The sequence below is a fragment of the Linepithema humile genome, chromosome 3 (genome assembly GCF_040581485.1).
Source record: "Linepithema humile isolate Giens D197 chromosome 3, Lhum_UNIL_v1.0, whole genome shotgun sequence".
Lineage (NCBI taxonomy): Eukaryota > Metazoa > Arthropoda > Insecta > Hymenoptera > Formicidae > Linepithema > Linepithema humile.
In genome coordinates, this window is record NC_090130.1 from 26,466,927 (window position 1) to 26,494,786 (window position 27,860).

The window sequence follows — 27,860 nt, forward strand, 5'->3', positions numbered from 1 at the left end:
TAAATTTACGGTATCAAAACATATATTAAAGACGATAATACATCAATAACATTTTTTTGTACAAAAATATTTAATATTCTTCTAGGAAATATGATGAACTACTGCAATGTTGAAGATCGCGTAACGAGATACGTGGCCGAGCTATCTCGCATCGTCCTGGAAAATGAACAATCCGACCAATGAAAGTTGATTCACCTTCATCAAGTTCAAGTTTCACTTCATTGGAACACCGGTGAAGTTCGTTTCGTCGACTTCTCCGTGAAGCCTGCTCTATTTTTTTTTATATATACCCGTTATATGGTACACATAAAAAGGATCCGAATCAAGAGGGATTGCGTGAGAAAAAGCGAAGTTCCGTTATCTTTCTAACCCTTTCATCTCTTTTATCTCTCAAGTTTTTTTTTCTTTTTTATTTGTAGTGAAGTGAATACAAGCTCTTTGTGAAGATTTTATCATAAATCCTGAAATCTTTCTTAACTGCAGATTTAAAATTTAGGATTTATTTTGTAATTTGTGTGATACGAACTACACATAGTTAAATATACTTAACATTGATTATTATTTATATTATTTACTAAGACTCACTTCAATCAATGGCGACAGGATTTAAGATGAAACTCTTTTTACAATTTTTATGAGGCGTATAAAATTTCCTTCAAGTAATTTCTAACCGTAACAAAATTTGAAATGTTAAAAATTTACTTAAGGTATTACACGAGATATTTTTTAACGAGAATATTGCAAAGACATAATCTCACGGTTAAGATAATCTTATTTTCGTGGCGCTCTCTCAGAGGCGGTCCGAGTGGTTCGCAAGGGTATTAGAAAACCGCCTAAGCAAGGACATTAAGGATACGATGCAGCTGAGAGGAAATTATCGATAATGGCATAGTCGTTTTCTCTCATTCATTACATCTTATCGTGGAGATAATAACAGTACTGGTCCGGCAATATAATGATAGCAGGACGATGCTGGGATATTTACCTTATCCTGCCAAGTTCCACGTTCACCTTCACAAGTATACATTTTATGTAGCGCAACAATTAAACGACCCCGCGGTCCGTTTACGTTGTTTCGAATATTAATTATTGTTATTTACGCACTATAATTCCGATAACGAAATATCGGCTACCGCTACGTCAATTTATCAGCGGCACGTCAATGTAGCAACTCCTGAGTTAGCAATTAGACGGACATTGTTCGAATTACCAGCGAACGTAGCGGAACGTCTTGTACACTGGGTGGTCGTTAATTTACCGCACGATTACCCACGATTACAGACAAATCTCAATTGCGCAAGCGCTCGAATAATTTACGCTGCCTAATATTTGTTCATATTTTAGTAACATTTCTTTTCATATTTCCCTTAATATTAAAATAATATTAATTTAATTTAATCTTGTTGCATATAAAAATAATATAAAAATACACAAGATATACAAAAGAATGTCCCGGCAAAAAAGGATCAACATGCGTAATTGCAAAAGCATTAACCGAAACTGAAACGTATCGCGGCGAAGATTGATGGAATAAACGAGAACTCATCTACTCTTGGGTATAAATATGTCGTCGCCGGATTACGTCGAATAACCGATTTCACGGATATCCCGGCCTAATCGCGGTAGTGTTCCGCGCGCGGTTCATGAATAAAATATGCGGGCGCCGGCCGCCGCCGCCGCCGCCGCCGCCGCCGCCGTTGCTTGCGAGAGAACACCGTGAGCCGGACGCCCTTCTAGGAGAGAGAGGACTATTAACTGATACATCATAAAGTGCCGTTTACGGCGTCGGCGCCGTTATTATTCATGAGCGAGTGTTACGGTAAAGACAAGACGTAACACTGCGCGCGGCCCGCCGTAATGAATCCCTCCCCCTCCCCGTAATGAGACAGATGTTTGCGCGCGTCGGAGCTTGCACCTCCTGGATGCGCCTGGGTTTAGTGGCTGCTGCAAAACCCTTTCGCTCGTCAAATCACCATAGCTGGGTGGCATTTCTAGGTAGGTTAAAATAGTTTAATCAATGATGGATGAAAGCAATAATGATAACGAAATCGTTACAATGTGCCTTAACTTAATATTGTTCGCTGTAAATTCGTGAAAAAAATAAGCTATTAAAAAAATTGAAATTATTGAAAATTGCACAGCTACACTAAGTGGCGACCACGGCTTAAAATGTGCTACTTTGTAATTTTAGCATTCTCGCGAAAGCCGCGACGATTTATCAGATGCGAGGAACGAACTTTATACCGCGCGGCTGGATTTTAATTGAATTTATAAAGCGCACCGATTATTATGCCGGAATTATACATTGAGTAATTCGTTCGACGTAGAATAATTCACTCTCTGTAATTACATTCGAGATTCCTGACGCGCGTTTCGCGCTGTTCCAAGACACGTTATTAATTATTGTTTATAATGTTTAATTACAAGAATAATAGTGACATAGTTAATCCTTTCGTCTCTACTGTAGCCATAAACACGTATTTAAAATTATTAAATAAAATTGCCAACTGCTGTCGAGATCTCGTACAAAATTGTGATAGGTGTATTTATTAAATTTTAAGAAATGGGAATAATTTCTTGCATTTTACACACTTTGATTCGAAATAATGCATTTAACGAGCACATAAATATATAACACCTCGATCTTTTAACAACTTAACAACACGTCGATTTTCATGAGCTGTTTTTATCTGTTTTATTTCTTGATCTTAATTGGAACGCGCAATTTATTTCATTTATTTATTCTGTATACACTGAAGATGGCCTAATTAAAGGCTATTTGTAATGTATTATAATTTTAATTAATTGCGTATTGTAATACTTTGGATTTAGCAATAACAATCGGCTACAATTCGTTTGCTTCTTATATGAATTTTTGATACAATATTTAAAATAACAAGATTGCGCGCTTTTATCCACAATGTTATTTGCATTAAACTTATAAATTAACAATTACCGTCCTTTATGAAATTAAGTATATTTCATCCAACTTTCCTGTCACTACTTTTAATTAAAAATCGAAATAAGATATGATCGATCACATTATCAATCGCAATTATATCGTTTTAATCGCGTTTTAATATTTTAAAAACTGTTAAAAATACATAAAACATCGCAAAAAGCAATTACGTGCAATTCGCAGCGTGACAAGCAAATTTTCTCTTTCTTAAGTCCTCGTTATCTCGCGTATTAATTTCCGCAAACGATTTTGGCGTCGCGGTATTATGCCGATCCCCTTAGCTTCGAAAGTTATACGTGCGTGTGTATACGCGACGACGTTCATGAATGAAGGTTACGATGCAGTATTTCGCCGCGCGATGAATCACACGTAATGAAACATTGACGTCGCGCTCGCAGGTGTTTGCGCAAGGTGAGATTGCGCTTCGTGCCGCGCACGGGAGGAAGAGGCGATACACCGCTTCGATAATAACCGCGATATTATGACGGCGAGCCACCAGGCTACCATGTTTATCGGCGATCTGTCGCATTTGCATGCGGGAACGAGTGCGTACGGCCGCTTAAGCCGAATATACCCAGCGATCGGTACATATAATTTTATCGCAATCGCTGTGATCTCGCCAATTTGTATCCTGGGTAAAATATCCGCGTGCGAGAACACACCCCGTGTGTTCACGAATGCAAGCATGCGAGTGGGATTTAGATATAAACGTGCTGAATGCAATCTACATCTTTAACACTTGTCCGATCTGAACGCTATTATTAGCGGTTTCACGAACCGTCAATGTGAATGACTAAAGACTATCTTTAGTATTTATGCTAAATACTGTCTTTGAGGCTCGACCATACGAGAATGCACGTGATGTTAACCTAAGGCTGTTGCTATGAAGTGTTATTAATTTTTTATAATTTATTTTTAAATAGGTTTTGATGATTTTTGATACAATGTTTAACTTGTTAAACACCTGTGTGTAATAGCACAAGGATTCTGTGTGCGAGGTATTTAAAATTTATATCAGCACTCAATTAACATCTAAATAATACTTATAATTATTATAAAATTTATTATACTTATTGCTGGTACAAGAACTGATTTGACTGGAACTTACACAATCTTCAACAAACATATTAAAATTATCTAAAACAGAAAAAAGTACGTTTTTATTTTCTACATTCCAACTTAAGTAATTTTGTTAGATTATCAATTATCGGAACACACAGATAAAACAACTTAAAGATTGCGATAAAAATGGAAGAAAAAAGAGGGAATTGTCACACATGCAAAGAAATATATTAAAATAAGTCGATTTGCTAAATAAAATTTTATTTATTGTGCTCTTTTGTAAAATGCGAAATATAATTGAGTTCCGTCAACCCCTTGTTGACCGATTCGACAAATGCCGGTTGCGGCAGGTCCTGTATCCAGGCCAACCGATGTTGCATCCCAACTGCATCTTACTTTTTCGCGTGAGGTGCCGAAAAGGCGTGCGAGTTGTTCGTGGTCGGGGGGCTATCGAACGGGGGCAGAGGAAGAGATCCCCGTCGTCCCTCTCGGCACGTGGCGGTGGCGTATTTCAATAATAGCAGGAATTAAAGCCGGGGCTTCCTTCCTTCGGCCACGTTCCGCTTTCTTTCCTTCCCGGACCTTTTACCCACCCTGCCCTGTCTCTCGTTCTCCTCCTAAAGGTCCTTTTTCGGCACATAATCGGGACCAACGCGTGCCCGCGTGAGCCTGTCCAGGTTTCAACCGCGACAACTTTTGCCTCACTTTCTTGCGGCCTGCGCACACTTCCATTTCTCTTTTCTTTCCCCTTTTCTTATTTATTTCCTTTTTATAAGAATCACTGACTTGTATAAAACTTCTACGGAATTTGCATAAAAATGTTCTCATTTCATGTTCAATTAAAAAATAACAATATCAGAGTATTAAAAACATAATAAAATTACTATATTTGAAATAGTCTTATATTTCATTTTATGTTTCAAATGAAATTGCCCTACCTTATCGCGTTGGAAAACATTTTTATTTTGATCGCGACAATAAATCATATTTTATGCCTATTTTATGTTCCTCCCAAAATTATCCCATCTTATCCTACCGCAAAAATAAATTATATTTTATTTCGTTTTATTATAGTTTATTTCGTTCTCTCTCAAATATTACTCTAATCTATAGCGAAACGAGTTTCGTTTGATTTGACCGTTTTCAAAAAGCCGCATACTTTCCTCCTTTCGGTAGGGACAAAAATACGAGCTTATTATTTTTCCGGGGATGATAAGCATCTAAAAGTTAACGACAATCTTTTATATTAAGCGTACATTTTTGTGTAAATCGTATTTCATAATAAAGAAAAATTCGAAAAAAATTATCTCGATGTTTTATGCAGGATACTTAGCACTCAGCTCCGTTTCCGCTCTATTTGCATCCACAATTCGAAAGTGACTGTCTCAATGTTTTTCACATATCACAAAGTGTCGTCTCTATGTCTTTTTCATGTGAACAATATCGAATTTTATCATGCTTATAAAATTGATTTTAGGTTTATAACGAAAAGTTTTGGAACGATAATTTTCAAATATGTTTTTTTTCTTCTTGCTTTAAACTTTTTTTGTTTGAACAATTTAAATATATAAAATATTCGAAGTTTATCTGAATTTAATACATATACATATATGCATGTCATGATAAGAGCATGTGCAATGTGCATAATCATGTAGAGCGTGAAAAAACAAAGAAGTTTGGTCTTTGTCGCAAGTCGCTACGTCAATTTTTCGCTGAGTTATAGCGTTTTGAAAATCCGGCAAGTATACATCTAAAAATAGACGCGGCACGCGGAAACGCGGCACGCGGAATGCGTGGAATGCGGCAATACGCGAAAGAACTGTTTTTTATGCTACTGTCTAGACACCTGCTAGACGCAAGGGCATTGACCTATATATATAACAACGGCCGCGAGGTGGCTGTATCATCGGTCGATTTCGACTTATATCGCAATTACTCGGAATACGATCGAGGGGGTCGAGGGCGTTGTCAATCCTCCCGCGCGGTAATGGCGCGAAAAAGTTGCACGTAATAAGTGTCATGTGAAAGATAAGAGTCTAACACGTCTGATGAGATCAAAATCCTTTATCTCAAGTAATTAATTTGAAATATATTATCAATTGATTATAAAAACATAGTTAATCCTTTCGGTACTTAGTATAATGCGAACACTCTAATATCAACACGGTTTATTAGATTTGTAGGTTAGAATGACGCGTAAGTATGCGCTTTGCAATTGCAATAAACATTTTTCGGACAGCGTGCGCATGCATAACGTCCTATACGAACACTTTTTGGATTATATATCAACTCTCTATACCGAAGAGATTAATGAGATTATTATATTTTTTAGAAACTTGTAGAAATTTTTTCAAGAGGTAGTTTTTTTGATCGGTTGTTTGTCATGGGCATATTTACTTATTTGTTCTGCTTTAAAAAATGCTTTTGAGTAATCTTATGAGTATATTATATTAAGTTCTGTATTTAATTTTATATTTTATTGTAATTTAAGGAAGTACATTGTCCAAGAAACTTAGGTACTTGGGATTCAATCAATTTGCAAGTAAATGTCATCATCGGACCCATCACATTTCTTTGTCACCGTTACAACTTGATCTAACTGCATGCACTATCTGTCAGTGAGTGACTAGAGCTGTAAACAGAGCGAGCAGAAAACGAATGCACACAAGGGATACATTTCTTTGAGGTAAAAAAATATACATTATTCCTTAAATATACTGGATGTTGTTAAACTTATCGCTCTAAACTCTAAAACTATTTTAGAATGGCAAATTTGAAATAATGCTAAAATTGTTAAAAAAGTACAAATTTTATGGAATATTTAAACATAATACTGAATTAATATTTTAATATTTATGTTCACAGATGTCTATATGATCTGTTGTCACCTCGTCAACATTAGATGAAAACTTTTAGACATCAATTTATAATCAATAAAGTTCTCCAATCTATCTAGTTCCTTCAACTAAGAAATGACTGCAAAGGAGGATCTTTTCGTATTGTTTAAGGAACTACGAAACGATAAACTCTTATAACGCATTAATGTTTCAACACACTTGTTTGAGGTGATTATTCTTGGTATGTATTTAGAACTCAAGACATAACAAATTCAATTAATCTAAGCAAAATCTGTCGGAAACTGCATAGTATAATCAAATTATATAATTATTTGCTCGAGTAAAAAATAAGAAAAAATCTTGTTTTAGGAAAAAGAAATTTAAGTATTTATTCATAGTTTAAGCGTATCCCATCTGTGTGAAATATTTGTGCTTTATTGTGCATACGAGAGATAATATTAATAACTAATTTCTAATAATCTTTAATTATTACAGTTTACATACTATCATTGGCATGATCAACTCAATCGATTTGCAAGGACATAAATGCCGTCATCGGATCCATCACATTATTTCCTTGTCACCGTTACAACTTGATTCAACTGCAGGCACTATCTGTCAGTGAGTGAACAGAGCTGTGAACAGAGCGAGCAGGAAATGAATACACGCAAGGGATACATCTCTTTAAGGTAAGAAAATATTGCACATTTCCACCGAATAAGAATATTCAATCGCATCTTATACAGAATTTTATAAAAATATCTTCAAATGGTATTATTGAAAGCACATATGTCTTCAACGATGACAATTTTTGCGAATGAATTGTGATGTTATGTTTTACAGAATAGTTGAGACTTTGATATTGAAAAGGATATAAATATCAAAAATTTTTATTCTAGATATTATTTTTATAAGCAAAAATAGTGTTTATTTACAAATTCTTGATAGAATTTATAATATCTAATATCAGGATTAAGAACATAAAAGTTCTTTGTTATTGCATACAAGAAAACAAATTTTTTTATTAATTAATTAAATTAGCAAATAATAGATAACTATTTTATCAGATAAATAATAACAAAATAAATCAATTTATTTTATTAAATAAAAAAAGTTATAAGTCTCAGCTGAAATCTTATTATGATATGATATCTATAAATTCGACTGATTTTAAAAAATACTTTAAAGGACATATACCTTTTCACATTCTAAATGCGAGAAGAATAGACACATTTTTCTTATTTTTCTATTCTTCTTCCGCATTGTATCGTCTGCCACTATAACTCGCTGCACGGATTGCAGCAGGTAGTCCTAGAGCATTCTGATTACGCCACGAAAATATTCTGGCGAAATTGCTACCCATCTACCCCGTTTCTCTCCCAGGTAGACGAAGGAATTTTATTGCAACAGGTTGCATCGTTGGTTCGATGGCCTATTGCATCCACCTGTGCGCATCGTGTCGCTTGTCGAAATGGTCGTAGTAAATAGTTCTTTCGGTGGCCTGACATTGTGGTCTTGTTTACTTACCAAGTTTCTTTCCTGAAGATGATGTGCAGGTCACTTTGTGGTAAATTATCGTCATTGCATAAAACATAGGAAAACATTCACTAAATACGGAAATATGATAGAAATGTGAGAAAAGGATCGCTTAACGCTTTAAGTGGTCGCGTAATTAAGTTTGAGAATGATTTATAAATAATAACAGAAAAAGTTAAGTAAGACAAAAAAAAGAACTTCAGATTCACAATAAAAACTCGACAAAGTTCGAAGACTGTTTTCTGGGCAAAATTCATGACTGAATTTAATTCGCATTACAGACTCTTACGAGTTTCTAAATCGTAAATTTACGTATCTTTTCGCGAAGGTTTTGCGGTGAAGTATTCTTTGCAGCGATACGATCATTATTATGGGATTTCTCACGGATAATTCTCAAGTGTATGCTCATCAAGACCCGGTAATAATTCTGGATTCGTAAGTTCGCCAACGACTATGCCATTCATATGTGTTGTGGACATACACGCGCATACACACACGGCCACGTGATAAGTACTAGCATCGCTAACTTCCCCCGGCGCGGAAGAAAAATTGAGCGGCCGCCTTCGAGCGTGTTCTTGGAATTGAATCAAACAAGTGTTACCACCCTCTTCGGGTATAATATATCTTCTAACATTCAGCGGCGGGACCGAGACGGATAGCTCCTGTGCCGGGATATACCTGATCCTACATAGAGATCCATGCGGCGTCTCGCGATTTCCTTTTTGCGCCGTGCCGTTGCACGTCTCCGAAATTAATGCCTATACTCCCCACGAAGTCGCCTGTGGTATGCCGAATTTTCATACCGTATTAACGCTTTTGTCGCAAGCAACGTGCGTATCCTGCCAGTTAACCTGCGCGTGATCCGCAAATCAGCGGAATTTACTTGGATATCTGAAAATATGCAAGTATTACCACGCATTTACGCAAATGCTGCAAATTGACGAGATAAAACAAGATTTGATAAAAATATTTTACTCTCCGCGCTGCGACAGATAAGATTTTTATCAAATACGTATAAATTACATTCACATTGCTAAATGTATGGAATGTTATTAAAATTTTGACAAGGGGTTCTTTTATGCAATGGCAATATTTGTTTTTAATGTCATGCAAATTAAATGATTATAGAAGTTTTTGATGAAAACAATTTTTGCATGTAATTTTTATAATTATTTAATTTACGCGTTACTAAAAAAGAGACATACCATCGCATATTATCATCACAAAAAATCTCTTGGTCGAAATTTTAGTAATATTCGACACATTCAGCAATGTGAGCGCAATTAGCGCGTACTTAATAAATATTCGTATGCCACATATAAGGACATTTTCGTCTTTGTAAAAGTAAGTTATGGACACGGTAGATGTCTTATCTCGCGTCGGAATTTCTTCGAGAAGATCAATAAATCGATAACCGAAGAAGAGGAGTAACATCGACGGCGTAGAAGGAACACTGGAAGCGGAGGTAGGCGGAGGGATGCGCGGGTGTTCCTCTCGAGAGCTATAATAGCACGAAACATAATCCCCGAGTGAATCTAACGAGTCCTGGAGGAGCGAGCTGAATGCCGGGGGAAAAAAAGAACCGTAGAAAAAGAAGCTCCAGTGATTGGAGCGACGAGGAGAGGCGGTTTCTATTTTCGAATGTTGGAGAGAGAGAGGAACGGCGCGTCGTTGCGGGAGAGACAGGGATGACACGATGGTCGAGGAATCGAGACGGCAGCAGACAAGGGAAGAACGAGGAGGGAGAGAGAGGAGGGAAGAGAGCGTCGAATCAGGTTTGGCGCCTCTCCGATCATTCTTCAGTCTAGCGCAACGACTCACCGGCATTTTTTGCCGCCCCAACGAAGGAGACTAAAATTGCTCTAATGGTGAACCAAAGAGAAAAGCCCGCTCCGACGAGTACTTATCTTTTTCCCGACTTCGTGTATCTTTTAGCTCACTCGCCGCCGCACCGCCACTAATCGATGCCCAAAATGTGAATCCGTGTTAACGACATCGTCCTGCATTCTAAGGCGAAGAGATTCTCTTTTGTATACCTAACTTCCTAATGATATTACTATTGTTGAAAAATTTCGGAATAGGTGTGAAAATGAGTTTCTTCTTACGGCGAAGTGTTGCGTAAAACATTCGCGTGACGGCTATAAATTATATTTTTTTTAATTCAGTAGAGCGAGAAGGAAAAAAATCTCACATCAAACTGAATTTCTTTCCTTTGAATTAAGTTGGTTAGATTTCGAACCTGATTATAAATTTTATTTATGATACAACGTGCATTCCTTTTATTCACGAACATTCTTAGCAGCGTGGCTATAAAAGATCGATCTTGGAACATTATATTTATTAATTCACTGCAAAAATCCACATCGTGCAATTTACGCATATATATTAGTCTACGGGGTCCACCGTCATTATCCCGAGCTTTTTTCACTCCCGTTTTGTCTCTTATTATTGTCAATTAACCCCGTCGCGGAGAGGGATCACTGAGAGATCGGTGGAGCGAAGCAAAGCGGCCGAAGGGAGAAGAGAGGATGAGTTGAGAGTTACTGGACGGACTATAATCCTAAGACCGTCGTCATTATGTCTACATCGTGGGTACGCGAGCGGAGCCCATTATCTCGTTTACGTCACGAAGACATCGACTTGCGTTCCGTGCCCGGTGCAATTCAGAAAATCACTAAGAAATAATAAGTCAGCGCAGAGGCTGTGGGGTCCTCTTGCTATCTCCAGCCGCTGATAATTATCCTGCGGGATGTGTATGTAGGAATATCTACATCGTTCACAGAAGAGTCACGAGAGACTTCTATCATTCGTGAAGATGTTCCTACTTCGCTGCGTGTCCGTGGAATGTATTTTCGGAGTTAGCGATACTGGCGATATATCTTCGACTATTATAATCAGTTCTTTAGCATCAGTTGTCCATTGTTAAGTTTTAGAATAACAAAGAATCATTTGATAAAATATTTTAAAAGTATAAAAAAATAACTTTTGAGATGAACACATTCTTTAACGAGTACAAACAACGGAGACATTTGTCACGCATTAAAGAATTCTTCACGGTGAATTCTTATGTGTAGTTCGAGTTAATTTTAATGTTTCCGAAAACTTTTCAATTTGTCATCCATAAGTCTTTTCCCAATTTGTAAGCTTTCAAAAGAAATTCTTGAATAGCTCGGAAAGATAAAAGTCAGAACTGTACAATGAGTGTCGTGGGACTTTGTAAACCTTGGAGATTTATCGCAAAGAAGTTTTCAAATCATAAAATATTGAGATAAAAGTTTTATTTACGGAAATTATTTATTTTTTTAAATAAATGTGTGTAAGAATATCCTCTGGCTTGGCCACAAAATTTTACGTTATCAATATTTTTCTAAAAATCTAGCAAATCCAGGAAAAATATATTCAAGTTTATAAATCATGGATAATTATGAGGTGTTACAAAGGGCCAAGATAATCAGCAAAATAAAAAAAAATATAAAAAATAAAATTTCTGGAGTCCGGGCAAACCTTAAATTATTCTACACAATAGCAGGGTTGATGATCTATTACTCGTTTCACATGAATTTTTTGACATGCTCGAGGGATCCTTAAAGTCTAGAATTAGAAAGTAGATTTTGTACTTTACATTGGCAATAATCATTATGCAAATTTCTAAGAAATAACATGGCTTCTAGCTGCAAAAACGAAATTACTTTTCTATCAACTTAATAGAAATTAAAATTCGACCATTTATCGCGCAATTAATAGCGAGTATCTTTAACGGGCATGGGCTCGCTCGCAATGGCGGGCAAAAAAGAAAAAATCCATGGTATAGGTGGCATAAGTGGGTCACTGTCGCTTTCAATTAGCCGTGAAGCGGCGCGCACATGCCGAAGAAGAGCTTCCTTTCGCACATTTGGCGGCGACATCTCAGACGTGCAAAAAGCGACGGCCCTCCGCGAATCGGGCGTCTCGTTCTCTCTTTTTCCATCTCCATTAGGTAATCCCTCGTGTCCCTCTTTCGGGGGATCCGAAACTTTGAGAAAGGTCAGACGAGCGCTCCTCGCCTTCCGCTCTGCTCGGTGTTGAGGACGTTGTCGTTCACGATGTCACTATGTCGCGCTATGTTTGTGTTATAAATTTGTCTATTGCCTTCCAGACAAATTAATGTCGTGCATACTTGAGCTGGTTTTCTCTCATATATATCATGTCTGGTGGCGTAATTTCGGCATCAGAATCTGTCAACGTAGTAATAAATTCTAATGTGTTAATTTGCAAAATTATCTCTCTAACCAGCTATTATAGGCATTCTTCAAATACAAAGAATATTGATCTATATTTTTCTTTTATATTAATATCACACTCGACCACGCATCGAAGTAGAAATGTTGCATGCTAAAGAGGCATCGATCTGCACTTATTTCTCTTCCTTCACTCTTCGGGAGCTCAATTTTCGCGTTCCGCGCGTGAGCATGATCCGCGAGGCGGAGAATCGCGAAGACGGAAACCAGCGGTGAGGAGGGAGGCGTCGACGTCCACGACCATAGACTACGGGTCGCGGCGAAGAGAGATACACTTTTTGTGGGTTTCTAGGCCGCCAAGAAACGAATGAATGAACACGGCTCTTCGTAATCCATTCATGCTTCAAGAGGGTTCATCCTCCCGCCCGCCCCGCCGCCTCCCAGGAGCTGAACAAGAGTGGAAGAGGCGAAAGGGAGCGACAGAGAGGAGAGGAGGGAGCGATAAGGAGAAGTAGGAGGAAAAGGAGAAGGAGAGACCCCTCATCTCACCCGGGATCCTTCCTTGTAACTCGTGCTGTTATATTTTGTTTGTCTGCTTCTGAGGAACCCTCCGGACCTCCTTCTTCACCTCCTACTGCTGTTCCTCTTCCTTCTGCGGTTCCCCTTTTCTCCCTCGCGTTAGACCTCACTTAGACCCTGGGATCTGGGTCAGATTATATGTATACAACTTGTTGAGGCGTCGGGGCTCATCGTGGATATCTCGGGCTATCCTCGCACCTCCTTCGTCGGCTGCACAATTCGCAAATCGAATTACACGCCGGTAGCGTCCCTGGCCGCCGCGTTCTTCTCGAAACTCTTCCGGAAGTTTAGTTAAGCGGGATAGTTCCCGCAGTCGTTTAGCGTCGTGTTCCAAATTTCACCCACATTCTCGTTAGTGCCTTATTTACTCACTTCACAATTCTCTCTCTATGATTGTTCAACTTTTAACAGTTGGATCTATTTTCTTTATATTATGTAACCGATTCAATTTTCATTTTAATTTGACTAATTTTTTGTTCCTTTTTTTGCTTTTAATTTTACAAATAAAATTGAAAGAATAACTTAACATATTTTCAATTATCTGAAAATGAAATATTTGGTTAAAAAATATTTCATCAAAATATAAGAAAGATTTATCGGAATATTCAGTGATTTAGAATATTAAATTACCAATCTTTGATATATTGGATCATTTTTTAAATATTGGTAGATAAAAATCGATAGATGAAAGAAGTCAATTTGAGAATTTATGTCTATGATATTAACGTAATATAAAAATGTTGTTAAAATATATTAACATAACCTGCTAATATTTATTCCTTGTTTCATGTGCAATTTAATTTTTATTTTTTATATGATGCATCGGTTTGCATCCTCACGCATACAATCGGCGCGGGACACGCGCAGTTTCCAGACGCGCCCAATTAATTCGGCAAACCCGGCAATTAGTGAAATTATTAATAAAAATCCTAATGAACCTAAATCAACGGTGATAGAAGCCTTCCTGTGCGGTCGGTGCCGGACCATTGTGTGGCCCGTGGTGCATGCACGGTTTAATAATCGACAACGTCGAATTGCATGCCAATTGGCGGCGGCATTGAAATTTGACTGGTGCCGAAATAAGTCTTTCCTCGATCAGCATTTATCATGTAACTTTCTTAGAAAATATTTGATTAATGGAAATTGCATACAAGTTTTCTTAACATTGAAAATGTTGTATTGTAAAAATATTTATTAAAATGTTATTGCTAAATTTGGAAACTTAAGGATTGTTTATTTTTAAAATGCAACTTTTACAATAATTAAAATGCAAATTTTAATTATTATTATTATATGGATATCATAAGAATAAATTCTCGAAATTTGCTTTACCTATCAGTTTTGCATTCAAAAAATTGATATAAAAAAGCTTTCCGAGATTAGTCATTTATTACTCTAAATCACTGAACAGTCTCGTAAATCTTTCTTCTATATTAATTCAATATTTTGAATACGAATATGAATTTATTGGCGTTCGAAATTATTGGAATTTGGAATAAATTAGTCTCGGAATAAATCACGCGTTAACGGGCCACGTGAATTAATGATGTTTATTGTTGAGGCGCTCGCAAAAGTCGGCAGAGGAGTCCGGGAGATGCAGCGGGTATCTCTCTCTCTGCTTTCTCGTTCGATGGGCTACGGACGATAATAATTCCGCGCGACGTCGAGACGAGAGTAATTGCCGGAAGGAAGGACCGGTACTGAGGGAACGAGAGGAAGGAGATGAAGAAGACGTAGAACGCGAATACGTCGTCGTCTGTGCGGAAAGAGTGAAACCACGCACAACAAAGATTATATTCTCATTAACTCGGTTCTGCTATGAAGCAGAAAATTTATCGGAACGAAAGGAAATTGCTCGAGCCTGGGAGATATAGAATATTCGATGCTTTCGGACGTCTTAATCGGATTATGCAAATCTATATGTCGAATATTGAACGACAATTATGTATCTCTTGGTATAATCACCTGAAATTTCACCGGACAAGTTCCGATCAATTATTAATAATAATATAATTTTGGAGAGCTTTTAAAATTACCAAAAAAAAATCTGCAATCGAGAGAAAATAAGAAGTATTGAGACACTCATGAATGAATATTTTTAAAACCTGCTTTAGAGAATATATATTTCGTTAAATTCAAGATAAATATATTATCTAATCTAATTTGATTTTAGAAATAATTGAAACAATTTTAAAAAATTGTCAAGCATTGAAAAAGATTTTATAATTTTATAGGAATATATTTAAAGAATGCGAATACGCACATTCACAAAATATATGTCTATCATTGAAATACTATAATGATTTTGTATAGAATTCACAAATGTTTATCGTATTTTTATGACAAAATTATAAATATGTTATTTTTTTTTGTCACTAATTATTAGAAATCGTTAGCTTTAGATACATAGTATTATCGTTGTATGATTGGCAATGGTCTATCAGCAAATGCTGCATCAACTAACCATGACCTTTGAAATTTCGGTAAAAAACATCGAATCCGTTTCTTCGTAGACGGGAAGTCGTCGGGTTCGTTTTCCACTCGGCTAGCGCGATTCTGGAGATTGATGGAAGCGAAGTTAGTGACGGGGAAATTGAAATTCTCCCTCCTTTGCTCGTTCCCCTCCATTTCGTAGGAATATATCGGCGAAATCGCAGAAATATTTCTCGAACAGATCGATCGCAGCGAAACAAATGAAACGAAAATCCGTAAAGAGAACATATGAGTATTAACCCAGCACAGGAAGCAGCGGAAGTGAAAGAAAAGTTTCTTATTTCTTTGATGATTATATCGATTACTTTCGCAGAATCGCGTTTACTGAAGAATCTTATTTCTTATTTGTGATACGAGTTTGTATTTATTACGCGAATAAAATAAAGTTTCCGAACATTATTCCAAAGCCAGTTGGAATGCAAGATTAATTTCAATTGATTGCATGTAAGATTTAATTGAAGATATCTGCTTCATGTCGGGCGAAGATTAATGCGCCACGAGGAAAGGTGTCGACGCTGGAAACAAAGCGAAGAGAAAAAAGTACGAAAAAGGAGGAAAAAACGGACAACAAGAGAGCCACTGTGAAATCCGTAGCTGACGTTAGCATAATCGAATTATTCTTACGAGGTAACATGTGTGCCACTGTGACGTCACGTCAAGATAAGCGTCAGAAAGGCACTTACAGATTAGAGGGGGAATTTCGGGCGATCGAGTCAGCGGGATTTCGTATTGAAAAGGAAAAAAAACAAATGAAAAGAAGAGAAGATTCTGTGGACGCCACGAAATTGGCAGTCTAATAAAAGAAGCCAAAAGGAATCGACTGCCATGAATCGATTCGAGACTGCATTTTCATCGTGATAACGATCGCTCATTAAGGATGTATCTACTACTTCGTTTATCTCTCCCCGATTCTTCTCCCCCCTCTCCTCTCTGTCTACTCTTGTTAGATCTCTCGATCTGATCCAACATTTCAACTGTGAGATTTGTTTGCAGCCGATAAGCATTTGGGGGCCTAATTTATGTACAGTTATTTCACAGCGTTCGCTAATCCACTTTTACATTTATTAGACGCGATTTGTTTAGGGGATTTGTTGGATCCAAGCGGTAGATTGACACGAATAAATTAGTCGGATTCTATTAAACAAGATTTTTTTCTTCAATTAACAAGTCTTTGTGTATATCTTTATTTCCGTGATTATACTCGCGCAAGGATGTCGTTCTTCTAAATGCAAAGTGCGTTCGAAAATGCGACTCAATTAATTTTGCCGAGTAATTTATGCTCCACGTCACAGCTAATCAAAAGATTGTTCCCTGAATTACAGTTGAAAGATTGTTCAGCAGACAACCGGCAAAGAACTGTTTCAAAGAATCAGCAGAATTAATCGGTCTATTCGAGCGAAACGAAACCTCATCCTCGACCGGGAATCTAAAGTGAGAAATCCACTTAAGGGACGAATCAGTCCGATATCTTAATTTCAAACTCCGTCGTTGTGCTCGCGTTTCTAATAAAATGCACCCACTAACAACAAATTCGCACATTATTCAGTTTCGAGTTTATTAAACGTAACACCTCAAGAAATTTCAAACAATATTCCAAACCATTTGTATTTTTTATATAAAACAGCATCCAATATTTATCTATCATTACGAAAAGAGCGATAACTATAATACCGAGCTGATAATTATGGCTGCATTATGCGGACTCTAAAAAACAGCTGTCGTTAATTTCATTCGCAAATCGCCCCGGGCGTAGCTATTTTTATTTCGGCAACACGACTTCAGCGGAATCTAACTTTAGAACACGCAACAAGCAAAATCCCTTCGTACTTTTTTTCTCTCTCTCTCTTCTACCAGCACGGCACACACAATCAACATACCAATTCTCTATCTGCCACCTTTCCTCACATCTCTTGCCCCGCGCTTCGTTATATCCGACGGAAAGGGAAAAAAAAGGTAGGGAAAAAGAGAGGAGGCGTCGCAAGTCTCATCAGCGGAGCACAAAGTCTCCTTTGTTTTCCGAATCCGCGATCTTCCGCGAACGTCGATTGCGGCCGGCGCGTTTTTGCACTCCCCTCCCCTCTTTCTTTGTTTGATCGCGTAAACACGTTAATCGACGTTCGAGAATACGGAGAGAGCGAACGGAGGATGGCGAAAAATAGGAAAAAAAAAAAAAAAACGGTGGAAAACTTGACTCGATCGAACGAGCGGATGAAAGGAGCAGGACACGGGCGCGCGTGCGACCAAGTGGTGAAATGGGAGGAGAAAGTCGAAGAAATGGATAGGGCGAGGGAGAAGAATGGCAGGCAGGAGGGCTAGTCATAAAGGCGGCGCTGTAGGGTATGGGATACTATAAATATTGCAAAGGGATCATTATTTATGGTAATCTGATCCAAGAGAAAGGACTCTTTGCGATTAGAACTTACACGCTTTCGCATTGTTTCACGCGGTCCCTCCGCCTTTCTTGGTTGTCCCTTGACGACACACGCAAAGGATGGTTATTTACGGAAGAAATGCCGATCATCATCCTGACTGATCGGATGTAGAGTTTAACTAGGCGGCAATCGCAGTTAATGAGCTCTCCTTTGGGTCAGTTACGATACAACTGCAAAAATATACTCTAAGAAAGAAGAAAGCACAAAGAAGTGCGTGGTTTAAATAGAAAATCTTTCAAGAAAATCGTTTCTAATCAATATAAATTAAATATTTTCACAATTATTAATTTGTGATAATGAAAATTTGTAGTATCGCAAGTGACAGCGTTTAAATCTAAATATAACAACGAATGATAACACGCGGAAAAACAAGAAAGAAGTAAAAATAGTAATCTTACAGAAAAATTTGTCCTATTTACGAATAAAATATGCGAATTAAGTGTACTGAAAAGGACAACAATCTTCGTTGATTAGTTACATAAATCATTTTTTTTTTTTGTAAAGAATGGTATTTCGAAAGTCTCGTTAAAATATTGCATGAATTTGCATCTGCATCTTATTACTTGTTTATTATGTTTCAACAATTGATTTACGGCTTCTGTGATAAACGGCTCTTACATTGTTCGGCCGGATGCCAATTCTACCGTTCATTATAAAGCAACGAAACTCCGATGAGGGGGGGGCGAAAAAACGGCGAGAAGGTGGTAGTGTAATCTAGCCGTTGTAGAAAACAGAAATTCCATTATACAGCGCGTTAAAAAGGCGAGCGATGCGATCGCGTGCATAAAGAAAGAAATACCGCGAAGAAAAACCGCGGCGCGACTGGCGACGCGAAGCGGCCGTAGGGGCAGAGGAGCGTGGCGAATAAAGCGGCAGGACCGGGAGAGGCCGGGCGCGCAGGATAAAGGAGTTAGAGGTCGATCCTCCGCAAGCATAAGATCCGCGGCGAAATCGGCGCTCGGGAACGGCCGTGAACCATTTTCGCCCTGCGCGAGACAGAGAGATAGGGCGTGCGAGATGAGAGCAACGAGCAACAGCACAGACAAAATAAAAACGCGATGCAGCTGATCTGCGAGAGAGAGAGAGAGAAAGAGAGAGAGAGAAAGAGAGAAGCAGAGAGTGGGAGGAGAACGCGCGGGGTGAAACGGGAGGAGGAAAAGAAGAAGAAGAAGAGGAGGAGACGAACAGAGACGAAGAGATGGGCCGGCCAACTTCTCTCACCCGGTTTAGGCCCCGGCTTTGGCCTTCCAAGCGGAGCCAGCCTAGACGCGCGATTCTCATCTCGCGCGCCCGGTCCACCGACGAAACTCGTACGATGGTCTCTCTTTTTCGACTGCTTCCTCCTCTTCTCGTTCCTCTTGATCAGCGCACTGCTCTTCCCCTCCTCCTTTTTCCCTCATCTGTTCTCTATATATTCGCGCCCTCCGCCTCTTCTTACTCATCCTACGATCGAAAGCGAGGAAGGAAACCGAGACGACGGGATAGCGTCTCTCGGTTCAACCGCCCACCCACCCGCGCTCGCTCCCTCGTCGGTCGCGATTTATTAGACGAGCTAATTAATAGGCCGCCTCGACGCGTATCTCTTCGCGTTCTCGCGCGCGCGCGCGCGCGTGTGTGTTCGCAGAAATCGAAGCGGCGCGGCGATTACGATTTATTGCCGCGCGGCAAGAAGATTCACGATTCCACGGGCGGTCGTTTTGCTGAGCTGACGGCGCAGTGCGAGCTCGGTCCTCCCACTTTTGGCGGCACTCGGAAAAGGAGCGGCTTTTTGCGACGGTTCCAAGCAAAATTTAGAATCTCCCCGTCGCGCGCGATCTCTCCGCCGAGGATTTCGTGATCGAGTAAGCGAGCGTTATAAGGCCCGGGCGTCGCGCGATGATCTGCATCGGGCGAACCATTTAGCGAAGTAACTGATTTGTGCCAATCTTACCTTATTACATACCTTCATCTTATTTTGCGCTTCGTGAGAAGGTGAAAATATTTAATGTAAATTCTAGTCAGCTTAATATTAAGCTTTTCGATAATTCTGCAAACAATCGTGCTCACGTGCGATATTCATTCGTTATGTAAAATAACGTATCAGGCGATAAAATATTAAATGTAGACAGAATGTGACGAAGGCATTTAGCCGTATTGTCACAAGTTTCAATTTTATTTTTTAAATATTTAAGATTTATAGCGCTATTTTTGTAATAGCTTTTTGCAAATTTGTCCAATTAATTGTCAAATAATATCGAGGAGACTTGATTGCTGAAATTTTTTATTAAACACGCAAGAATCCTGAGTGCTAATAAAGTTAATATTCGCTCGTGAAAATTAAATATTCGCACGATGACAGCAAAGTTTAGAAATGTTTCATTGGTGCGATGCAATCAGTTTTTCTGTATTTTTATTCGAAACAAGTCTCGGAATTGTGAATCTACGAGTTTTTGCAAATTATTTTGCCAATTTTTGTTAATTTGATACTTGAACTATCGATCAAAATTCGGTCTCACGCATTGTCTGCTGCATCTGTTGCAAAAAGCACCGGTTCGAGGAATGACTATTTTAATGAATCTGATAACTCATTCCGATGCATGTATCTTTTCTTCTAAATTATTCCGTTTTAATTTGAAACTGCACAAATTTACATCAAGATTTCATTCATTATGAGAGAAATTCAGCATACTAATCAACTTTTGGAGTATTCTATTTATTTGCTTGAAAATGAAAAACAAGCATAAATATAAATGTAAATATATGAACGAGATAAATTCCGAAAGACAAAGAGATTAGTTTCGGCAGAGACTTTAGCGAGTTAAAAGTTCGAGGCGAACAGGTAGGAACATAATTGAGCGATATTATGCTTCACGATGTTTATTCAAAACTACTGAGCATCCGCATTGCGCAGCTTAGATCGTGTAGCGAGAGCACTGTGGGAGAGGAAATCCCGAGCGAACTAACTTTGTGTTTCCGGCTGTTACTGCAGCTTCTCGGCTCTCGTCGCTGTCTTCAAACTCGTATCACGAGAAGTGAGCCGCACGCTATTGCAATTTAGCGTGAAGTCTAACGTGGCGTTCACATCGGCGGCGACGCTGCGTGCGTCGTGCTTCACCAATTCCTTCCTCGATGGACCTTGAAGACTCCTCTTATTCCCCTCATTCTTCGTTCTCCTTCCTCCCTCCTCCTCCTCCTCCTCCTCTTCGTCCTCCTCCTCGTCCTCCTCCTCTTCCTCGTCCTCCTCCCCCGCCCCCCCTTCTTTCGCTGTCTCTTCGCTCTCCTCTTCTAGACAACCGTCGCATTCGGCTTTGCATCCCGACCGGTCGTGGTACTTCATTGCGATCCGAATGCTGTGAGTCACTTCCGGACTCGAAGTGCACGCCGTCCTCGCAGTGATCTCCGTCTTCCTGCGAATGTTGACTCGGAGATCCTTCGGTATTTCGGAGCATATGCAGTCGGCGTCTCGCTGACTCGATCCTTCGCAGTTCGGTCCTGAAATTTGATATCGCAATTCGAGGATTCGGTCTGCTCAGCTGCTGCCTCTCTTTAGCCAGCCTCTCTTCTCGCACGCCTACCAGGAAAATTTCGATAAATCGTCGCGTGATCGCGAAAGGCGCCGACGTGATTTCAAGATCCGTTTAGCGGCGATCCTGCGGCATACGTCCTTGAAATCTGATCTCGATCGCCGACTAGGTTCGGATCTTTAAAAGTAAGCGAGCCGCGGGTGCTCCGAAAGGCCTTTTTTCGGAGCAAATCGAGCGAGAATAGATAAAAAAATGCCGTTCCGTCTAGCTGAACAAAAAATGTTAATTAAATGTAAAGCCGATAAGCGCAAAAATGCGCGGACATTTTATGATGTCCTTTGTGACATTTTTATAATCTGCACACGATCAATTTCAAGGACACTTTTTTTATATATATAATCAATCGACTTTTTCCAAGGCAGCATCCGTCTTGTCTTGTCACGATAGCCTGAGAATTGATAATTCTATTCTAAATATTTCAAGATTCTGTGGAAAGGTTGTCTACAACTAAGGGTTAAGATACCTGCATCGAAAATAATACAACCCTATTTTCTTCAACGTAACGCACTATTATACAATATACAGGATGTTTCAACGTATTTTTCTCGATTACATATTATTCAATAAGCGTAGATTCGATTTCTTAGAAAATTTAGAGTTCTTATCGCCAATTTGTGAGATGATATATTACAGAAATATAGCTGGTTTCGAAATATATCTTTCTTATATTTAATAAAGGAAAAATATTTGGTCTCACCTTCGATAATATTTCTCGTGCATTCCTCGAGAGTAGCGAGCGTTTTCGTGCATTCCAAGGATTCGCTGTTTTTTCGGTAATTGCGTCGAATTTTCCGCAACACATTCCTTCCCGTGCGACTTTCCTTCTCTCTCTTTCCGGCCTCCGTAACTTTCTCCAAAAATTCGTCCAATATGTCATCTTTGTCATTTGTGGCTTCATTGGAATCGTCACGTCTCCAACGCGCGTTTGATTGGGATTCTATTAAGGGTATCGGCGATTCCGGAAGTTCCAGAGACACTATTGTTAGAAACGGTGGGCTCTCTCTTCGGATTCTTTCCAGCCAAGATCTATAGCTATATAAATCGAATAGAAAACATTCGAAACATAATTTAAGGATAACAAAAATAATGCAAACGCGTTTAATTTAATAACAATTAAATTACACTCTTTTTGAAATCTAAACTTGTCATACAATTTCTGGTTCTTATATTTAAAAAACTAGTTTTTTTTACGATATTTGGAACTTTCAAGATTTGAAAGTTTTTAACGGCAGTACATTTCGAAGAATATTATTATCTAATATTTACGAAAACGTCAAAGCGGAGACGTGTGTCTTAAGAGGCCGGCGAGTAAAGAGCCGCGGGGCTCGTAACGAAGTTAGCAACACTTTTCGCTTCATTCACTTTGTAATGATCTCTCGCTACGATGATTGTACGTGAACGGTGCAGAAGGAGTTCATAACGACACGGAAAGAAGGGTATTCGTCTTCCATGACTTCGGACAACGGCTAACTAGATGTGATTGCGAAGCCTGGCAGGCATGATACTTGAAAGAGGAAACGCCGAAGAACGAAAACGCTATACAACAAGCAGAAATAAATGAGACGAGATTGGAAGGGGCATACAAAAGTGAAATACAAAAATAAGACTAATGTTGTCGAAAGACAAGAAAAGATAGAACAAGAAAGCAAAATGTATAAAGAAAAAGAGTAAATAAGAAGGATTTAAAAATTTTGAAAGATTGTTCGTTAAAAAGGGAAGAGAAAAGTGAGAAAAATTTGTTAAGAGAAGAAATGAAACAAATTCTTTAAAAATGAAAGACGAGGACACCCGATCAAAAAGCACGACGAAAGGGAAAGAAGAATCTGTGAAGGAAAATTTGAAAGAAAAGTGGGATGTATGCAAAACGAGACGGAAGAATAAGTTTGGGGAAGAAATTCGAGTGCACGAGGAAGAGAGGTCGGATGGAAATATTCAAGAAGAAGAGGAAGGCCTTGAACTTCGAAAACGAAGGCGCAGGAATGGCCGAAGAAAAAGATTAAAAGGGAGGCGAAGCGGAGAACTGGTTGAAAGAAAGGAGGTCTCGAGAAGATTACGACCTTGAACCGCAAGCTGAACAAGAAGAGGGGATGAAAAAATATAGCTGGAGCAAAAAGATGAGCGCTCGCGCGCGATGGAGAACGAAGCGCGGGAAGAGCTCGAGGGGAAAAATAATACCCTGGACACTGGAAATAATCATGACGAGAGATGATTCGGTAAATTTATCAATCCGGCGCGTTATATTCGTTCCTTTGGGAAAAAATAATTATATCGCGGCTGAAAATAAAAACACAAGAATATAATTTAGTTGTTTACGGGATTTAGATTGAGGATAAATTAAAATCAAATCGGAATGGATGAAGTGCCAGAAAACCAGAATGCGGACGGAAAGAAGGAAGATTGGTATTAGAAACGATGGGGCAAAAACTTAATTGAAAGAAATTCTGTTACTTTCTTTTTCCGAATAAATGATGATGTAGACATTTGATAAATACACTTGCGTTTGCATATAAAATTTCTTTGAGATTTAATTTCACGATGGATCAATGAGAATTGAGCTCGGACGATGATGCTATTTTTCTAAAATTTTTATACTAATTGTTTGCAGATAATTAGAGTAAAATTATCCGATCCGAGTAATTATTTGCGAATAATGAAAATATCAGGTAACAAAGTTCTGTGGTTTTTCGTAAAGTTTGTTATTGGTAAAACCGCACGAACTTTGTTAGTTATCTGCTAAAAATGTTTGAAGAATAAAGGTCAGCATTTTTCTCGCATTTTTATTAAAGTTCCAAAAGTGAATGAAAAACAAAAAGGTATTATATAAAAGGTGTTAAATTTCGGGCTGAATTTGAGTGCGTTAGAAATAATTTTTTTATCGTGAATGTTATTTATTAAATGTGAGAGAACCTTTGTATCCACACATTTACTCAACTTTATGAGTTATGTCAATTGTGAAGTTTCTTACAATCATAAATATGATATCTCATATTCCCACATTTCTCGTGCTCTGATATTAAGGCAACCGCAACGCCACATTCAAAAGAGCAGCTTCAATAGTACCGCGAACAAGAACTCATAAGACTCGACGTGACCCGCGAGCCGCAGGCTGCTCCAGATTACCGAATTGAGCAACAGATCTAATTGCTGAGGGCAAAGAGCGAGTTCCACGAGGCGTAGCCGGCTGAAAGACTTCCACGGAAAGGAAGAGGGATCAAAGGGAATTCGGGCGAAACGTGGGAGGATTCGCGGGCGTGCTTCGCGAGAAACGAGAGCGCACGTTCCAAAGTCGCAATAAACTCGGTAACCTTGCCCGGATCTCGCTACGGAGGTCAGGTTCGCCGTGCTACAGCGCCCGGCGCGGAGCCCGTGACGTATGCGGGGAAAAAGAGAAGAGACGGGAGAGAGATCGAAGCGCGGTGGAAGGTGCGGCGGGAGCGCGAGCGCGCGGGAACGGGACGGATTGTGCCGAGCGAGATCAAACGTCGATGATAATGACGTACCGATACTGCTCGTATTTTAATGCGAGAGAGCTGCTTTAATAACGTTATAGTGCCGGCTGTGTAAACGAGCGGGCCGACGCGCGATCGCCCGTGAGGCTTTATTAAGTCGCAGCGGACCCGATCGTCCAGTCTGACGGATCGACCGTTAAATTTTAGTACGTTTAATTACGGGGTCCTAGCGAGTGTGTTCGACGTGTGCAGCGCGACTTCGCTAGGCTGGCTGGCTTGCACGAAGCCGTGCCTCGAGGAACTTTACTCTTTAGCACAACTGTGCTAATCCGTGCGCGGTCGATGTTAATCATTCAATAACCAGACTCTGCGGAATGATTAGTTAACCTTTAGAGAGTTTTTTGTTTTTTTTTTTAAATCGAAAAAATTCTGCTCTACGAAACAATATACTGAATTGTTTGGAAAATTTCGGATTAGCTTCTATATGGAAATAAAATTTGAAGAAGTAGAAAATTTTTTCAGCGATTTAATGTGCATGAGTAATGCATAACTTGATTCGAGACGTTCGTTCTGCTTCCTATCGTAATTCTATTTTATTTTTTTAAAGCGATATATAAGTGGCGTAAAGGAAAAAAACTTTAACATAACACAATGCGTGATTTTGATATAAGCAATCAGTGAAATTATTTTCTCGTTTGAACAGTTTTTACACCCAAATGCAATTAAATGCACGATAGTAAGATTAAATGGACGGCGTGTTAAGATATTCTAAATATAGATGAAACCCACGAAAATTCTTTGAAACCAGTTCTCGACCGCTTAATTGCAGGTTCGTATTATAATACGGCGGACGGGTGGGAAGGATGGGGGGGGGGGGTGGGTGGGGGGAGTTAAAGGTGCAGAAATCTCTGACTTGTCAATCATCGCCCTCGAATCGAAACGCGGCGCTACAGTTAGCGGCCGTAAATTTGTCGGCGGGACATTGGGTCGAGTTAGGTCGGGGGATCCGCTTCGATACCTCGAGGAGCCTCGCGCCGAGGGCGCGTAGCCGCTACGCGGATGACAGATATGGCGCGCCGGGGACTGCGACCTTGAACCGGACGGTTGCCTCCTCCTGGGATCCTCGAGCGTTAGGCGCCGAATGTAGAGTCCTGGCACCTCCTCCGCAAGGTGATGTCTTCTCCTGTACGAAGCCACAGTGACTAGCCCAGTCGATTCTCACCATCGATCATCCCTCTTCTTTTTACCGCGGCAACAACTCCGAACTTGGTCCAGACGAGCGACCTTGAACCGCGGCCGCGCTTTTTTTTTTTCCTTCGAACGCACGCCCGGCCGCGATCTCATGCAGCATCTTCATCGGGCGAGCTTGAGCCTCCGTCGTTTTCATCGTTTGTCATTGTCGTTTCTCCCTACGAATAATTGGGAAACTTTTGGACAAGTTTAATTAGAATAATCGTATCAAATAGTAATTTTTTTTTTGCCGGTTAAAAGTCAGAGTAATTTATGTTGTGCGAAAAGTTCTGATAATGAACTTTATCAGATATAATTGAAGAATAGCAATGAAATATGAGTTAATCGCTGAAATTGATATTTTGAGATATATTAAACGGATATTCCAATTTTATATTCGCTAGAATCTCATTTATCAAGTCTCCGCCTTAAATTGCTTAAAATTTTAGATTCTTATCACATTCGACACATTTTTAGTTATTCAATTTAATTTTAAACTTTGAAATGTAATATTAAATTTGTATAATTGACGATTTTTAATCTATTCGCTGATTGCTCTTTAGAAAAGCAATCAAGAAATATAATATGCTGCAATATAATTTTCGAGAAATTATTAGAAGAGATAGAATAATCTAGGCAGAATTGATAGAAACGAAAGAAGGCGTGTAAGAGGAAGAAGGGAAAGTTATCTGTCGCGATCCAGTCAGTCAGTCAGTCAGAGCCCCGCGGCAAGTAGCTGACAGTCGTGTGAGCGAAAACTAATCTATTCCACACCTTGGTTACGTTGCCGGTCGCGGGAATTAAAATTCAAAATAGCTTGCTAAACAACACTTTAATGCGGCCGACTCTTAATGCGGCTCGATCCAGTCTCTGACGGAGAGCGGCCCGTCACCATCGCTTCCTCCCGGCCGACATTGGACCACCCGCTAATCCAAAACGACTCGGAATCGCACGGCACAAGCCTCATGAGATACGATTGACGAATACGCATAATTAATTGAGTTGAGCCTGTTTTCAGAATTGTGAAAAGAGTCACGGTCGCTCGGGAGATCAATGAACTAATTCTTTTGCCCATCGTGTAATATAATTTATTATTTTGCAGATTGTGATTTACATTGCCATCTATTTATATTAGATTTGCGGTAAAATACCTCGATAATAGCTCCACTTTATTATATTTTGCATTCTTTACATTTAAAAAGAATAACATTATTATTCTAAAATTAATCAAGATCGATAGTTTTATATTTGATTAGACTTCTATTACTATCAATTTCTAACATGATGTTGAAAATAAAGGAATGTTGATGGTAGTATTTTCGAGATGCATAATTTATGGCTGAGAAAACAGGCGAGACCGAGGTTACCATCGCGAGAAAGTGCCACCGTAGCGATCTCGTGTCTAATCGAACGAAATAATCGAGTCCGCCGTGTAACTCGATCCACACGGAATCCGTGAGTCGCGCACTCCGCCATGCTTGATTAGCATGGCGAATCGATAAT

The 27,860-nt window shown here is 39.2% G+C and overlaps 1 protein-coding gene and 1 long non-coding RNA gene across 3 annotated transcripts in view; one reads left to right on the forward strand and one right to left on the reverse strand.

The window, feature by feature from the left end:
* Positions 1 to 296: 296 nt before the first annotated feature.
* The window catches only part of LOC105673456 (uncharacterized), a 70,526-nt gene continuing 42,962 nt past the window's right edge, over positions 297 to 27,860 (forward strand). Inside the window, exons 1-4 of one of the 2 annotated variants that reach the window (XR_001100967.2) lie at positions 297 to 6,094; positions 6,513 to 6,707; positions 6,887 to 7,099; positions 7,354 to 7,547. This is a non-coding gene — a long non-coding RNA (uncharacterized lncRNA). Of the gene's footprint in view, positions 6,095 to 6,512; positions 7,100 to 7,353; positions 7,548 to 27,860 lie in introns of both variants that reach the window. The other variant, XR_010889385.1, reaches the window with a different exon arrangement.
* Positions 20,098 to 26,514, reverse strand: LOC136998671 (uncharacterized). The gene is made up of 4 exons (XM_067351747.1): positions 26,454 to 26,514; positions 26,146 to 26,344; positions 22,376 to 22,710; positions 20,098 to 21,586 (listed from the first exon to the last, which is right to left on the reverse strand). Exons 1-4 carry the CDS (start codon positions 26,512 to 26,514, stop codon positions 21,075 to 21,077), a joined length of 1,107 nt encoding a protein of 368 aa, XP_067207848.1. The 3' UTR covers positions 20,098 to 21,074.

Bases quoted from the DNA above. Each gene is read 5' to 3' on its own strand.
- LOC136998671 (XM_067351747.1), bottom strand. From the start codon at position 26,514: ATGAAAACGACGGAGGCTCAAGCTCGCCCGATGAAGATGCTGCATGAG. The intron at 26,345-26,453 runs GTGCGTTCGAAG...ATCGATGGTGAG, and splicing joins GCATGAGATCGCGGCCGGGC to AATCGACTGGGCTAGTCACT. The intron at 22,711-26,145 runs GTATCGAAGCGG...CGATTTATATAG, and splicing joins TCGGCGCGAGGCTCCTCGAG to CTATAGATCTTGGCTGGAAA.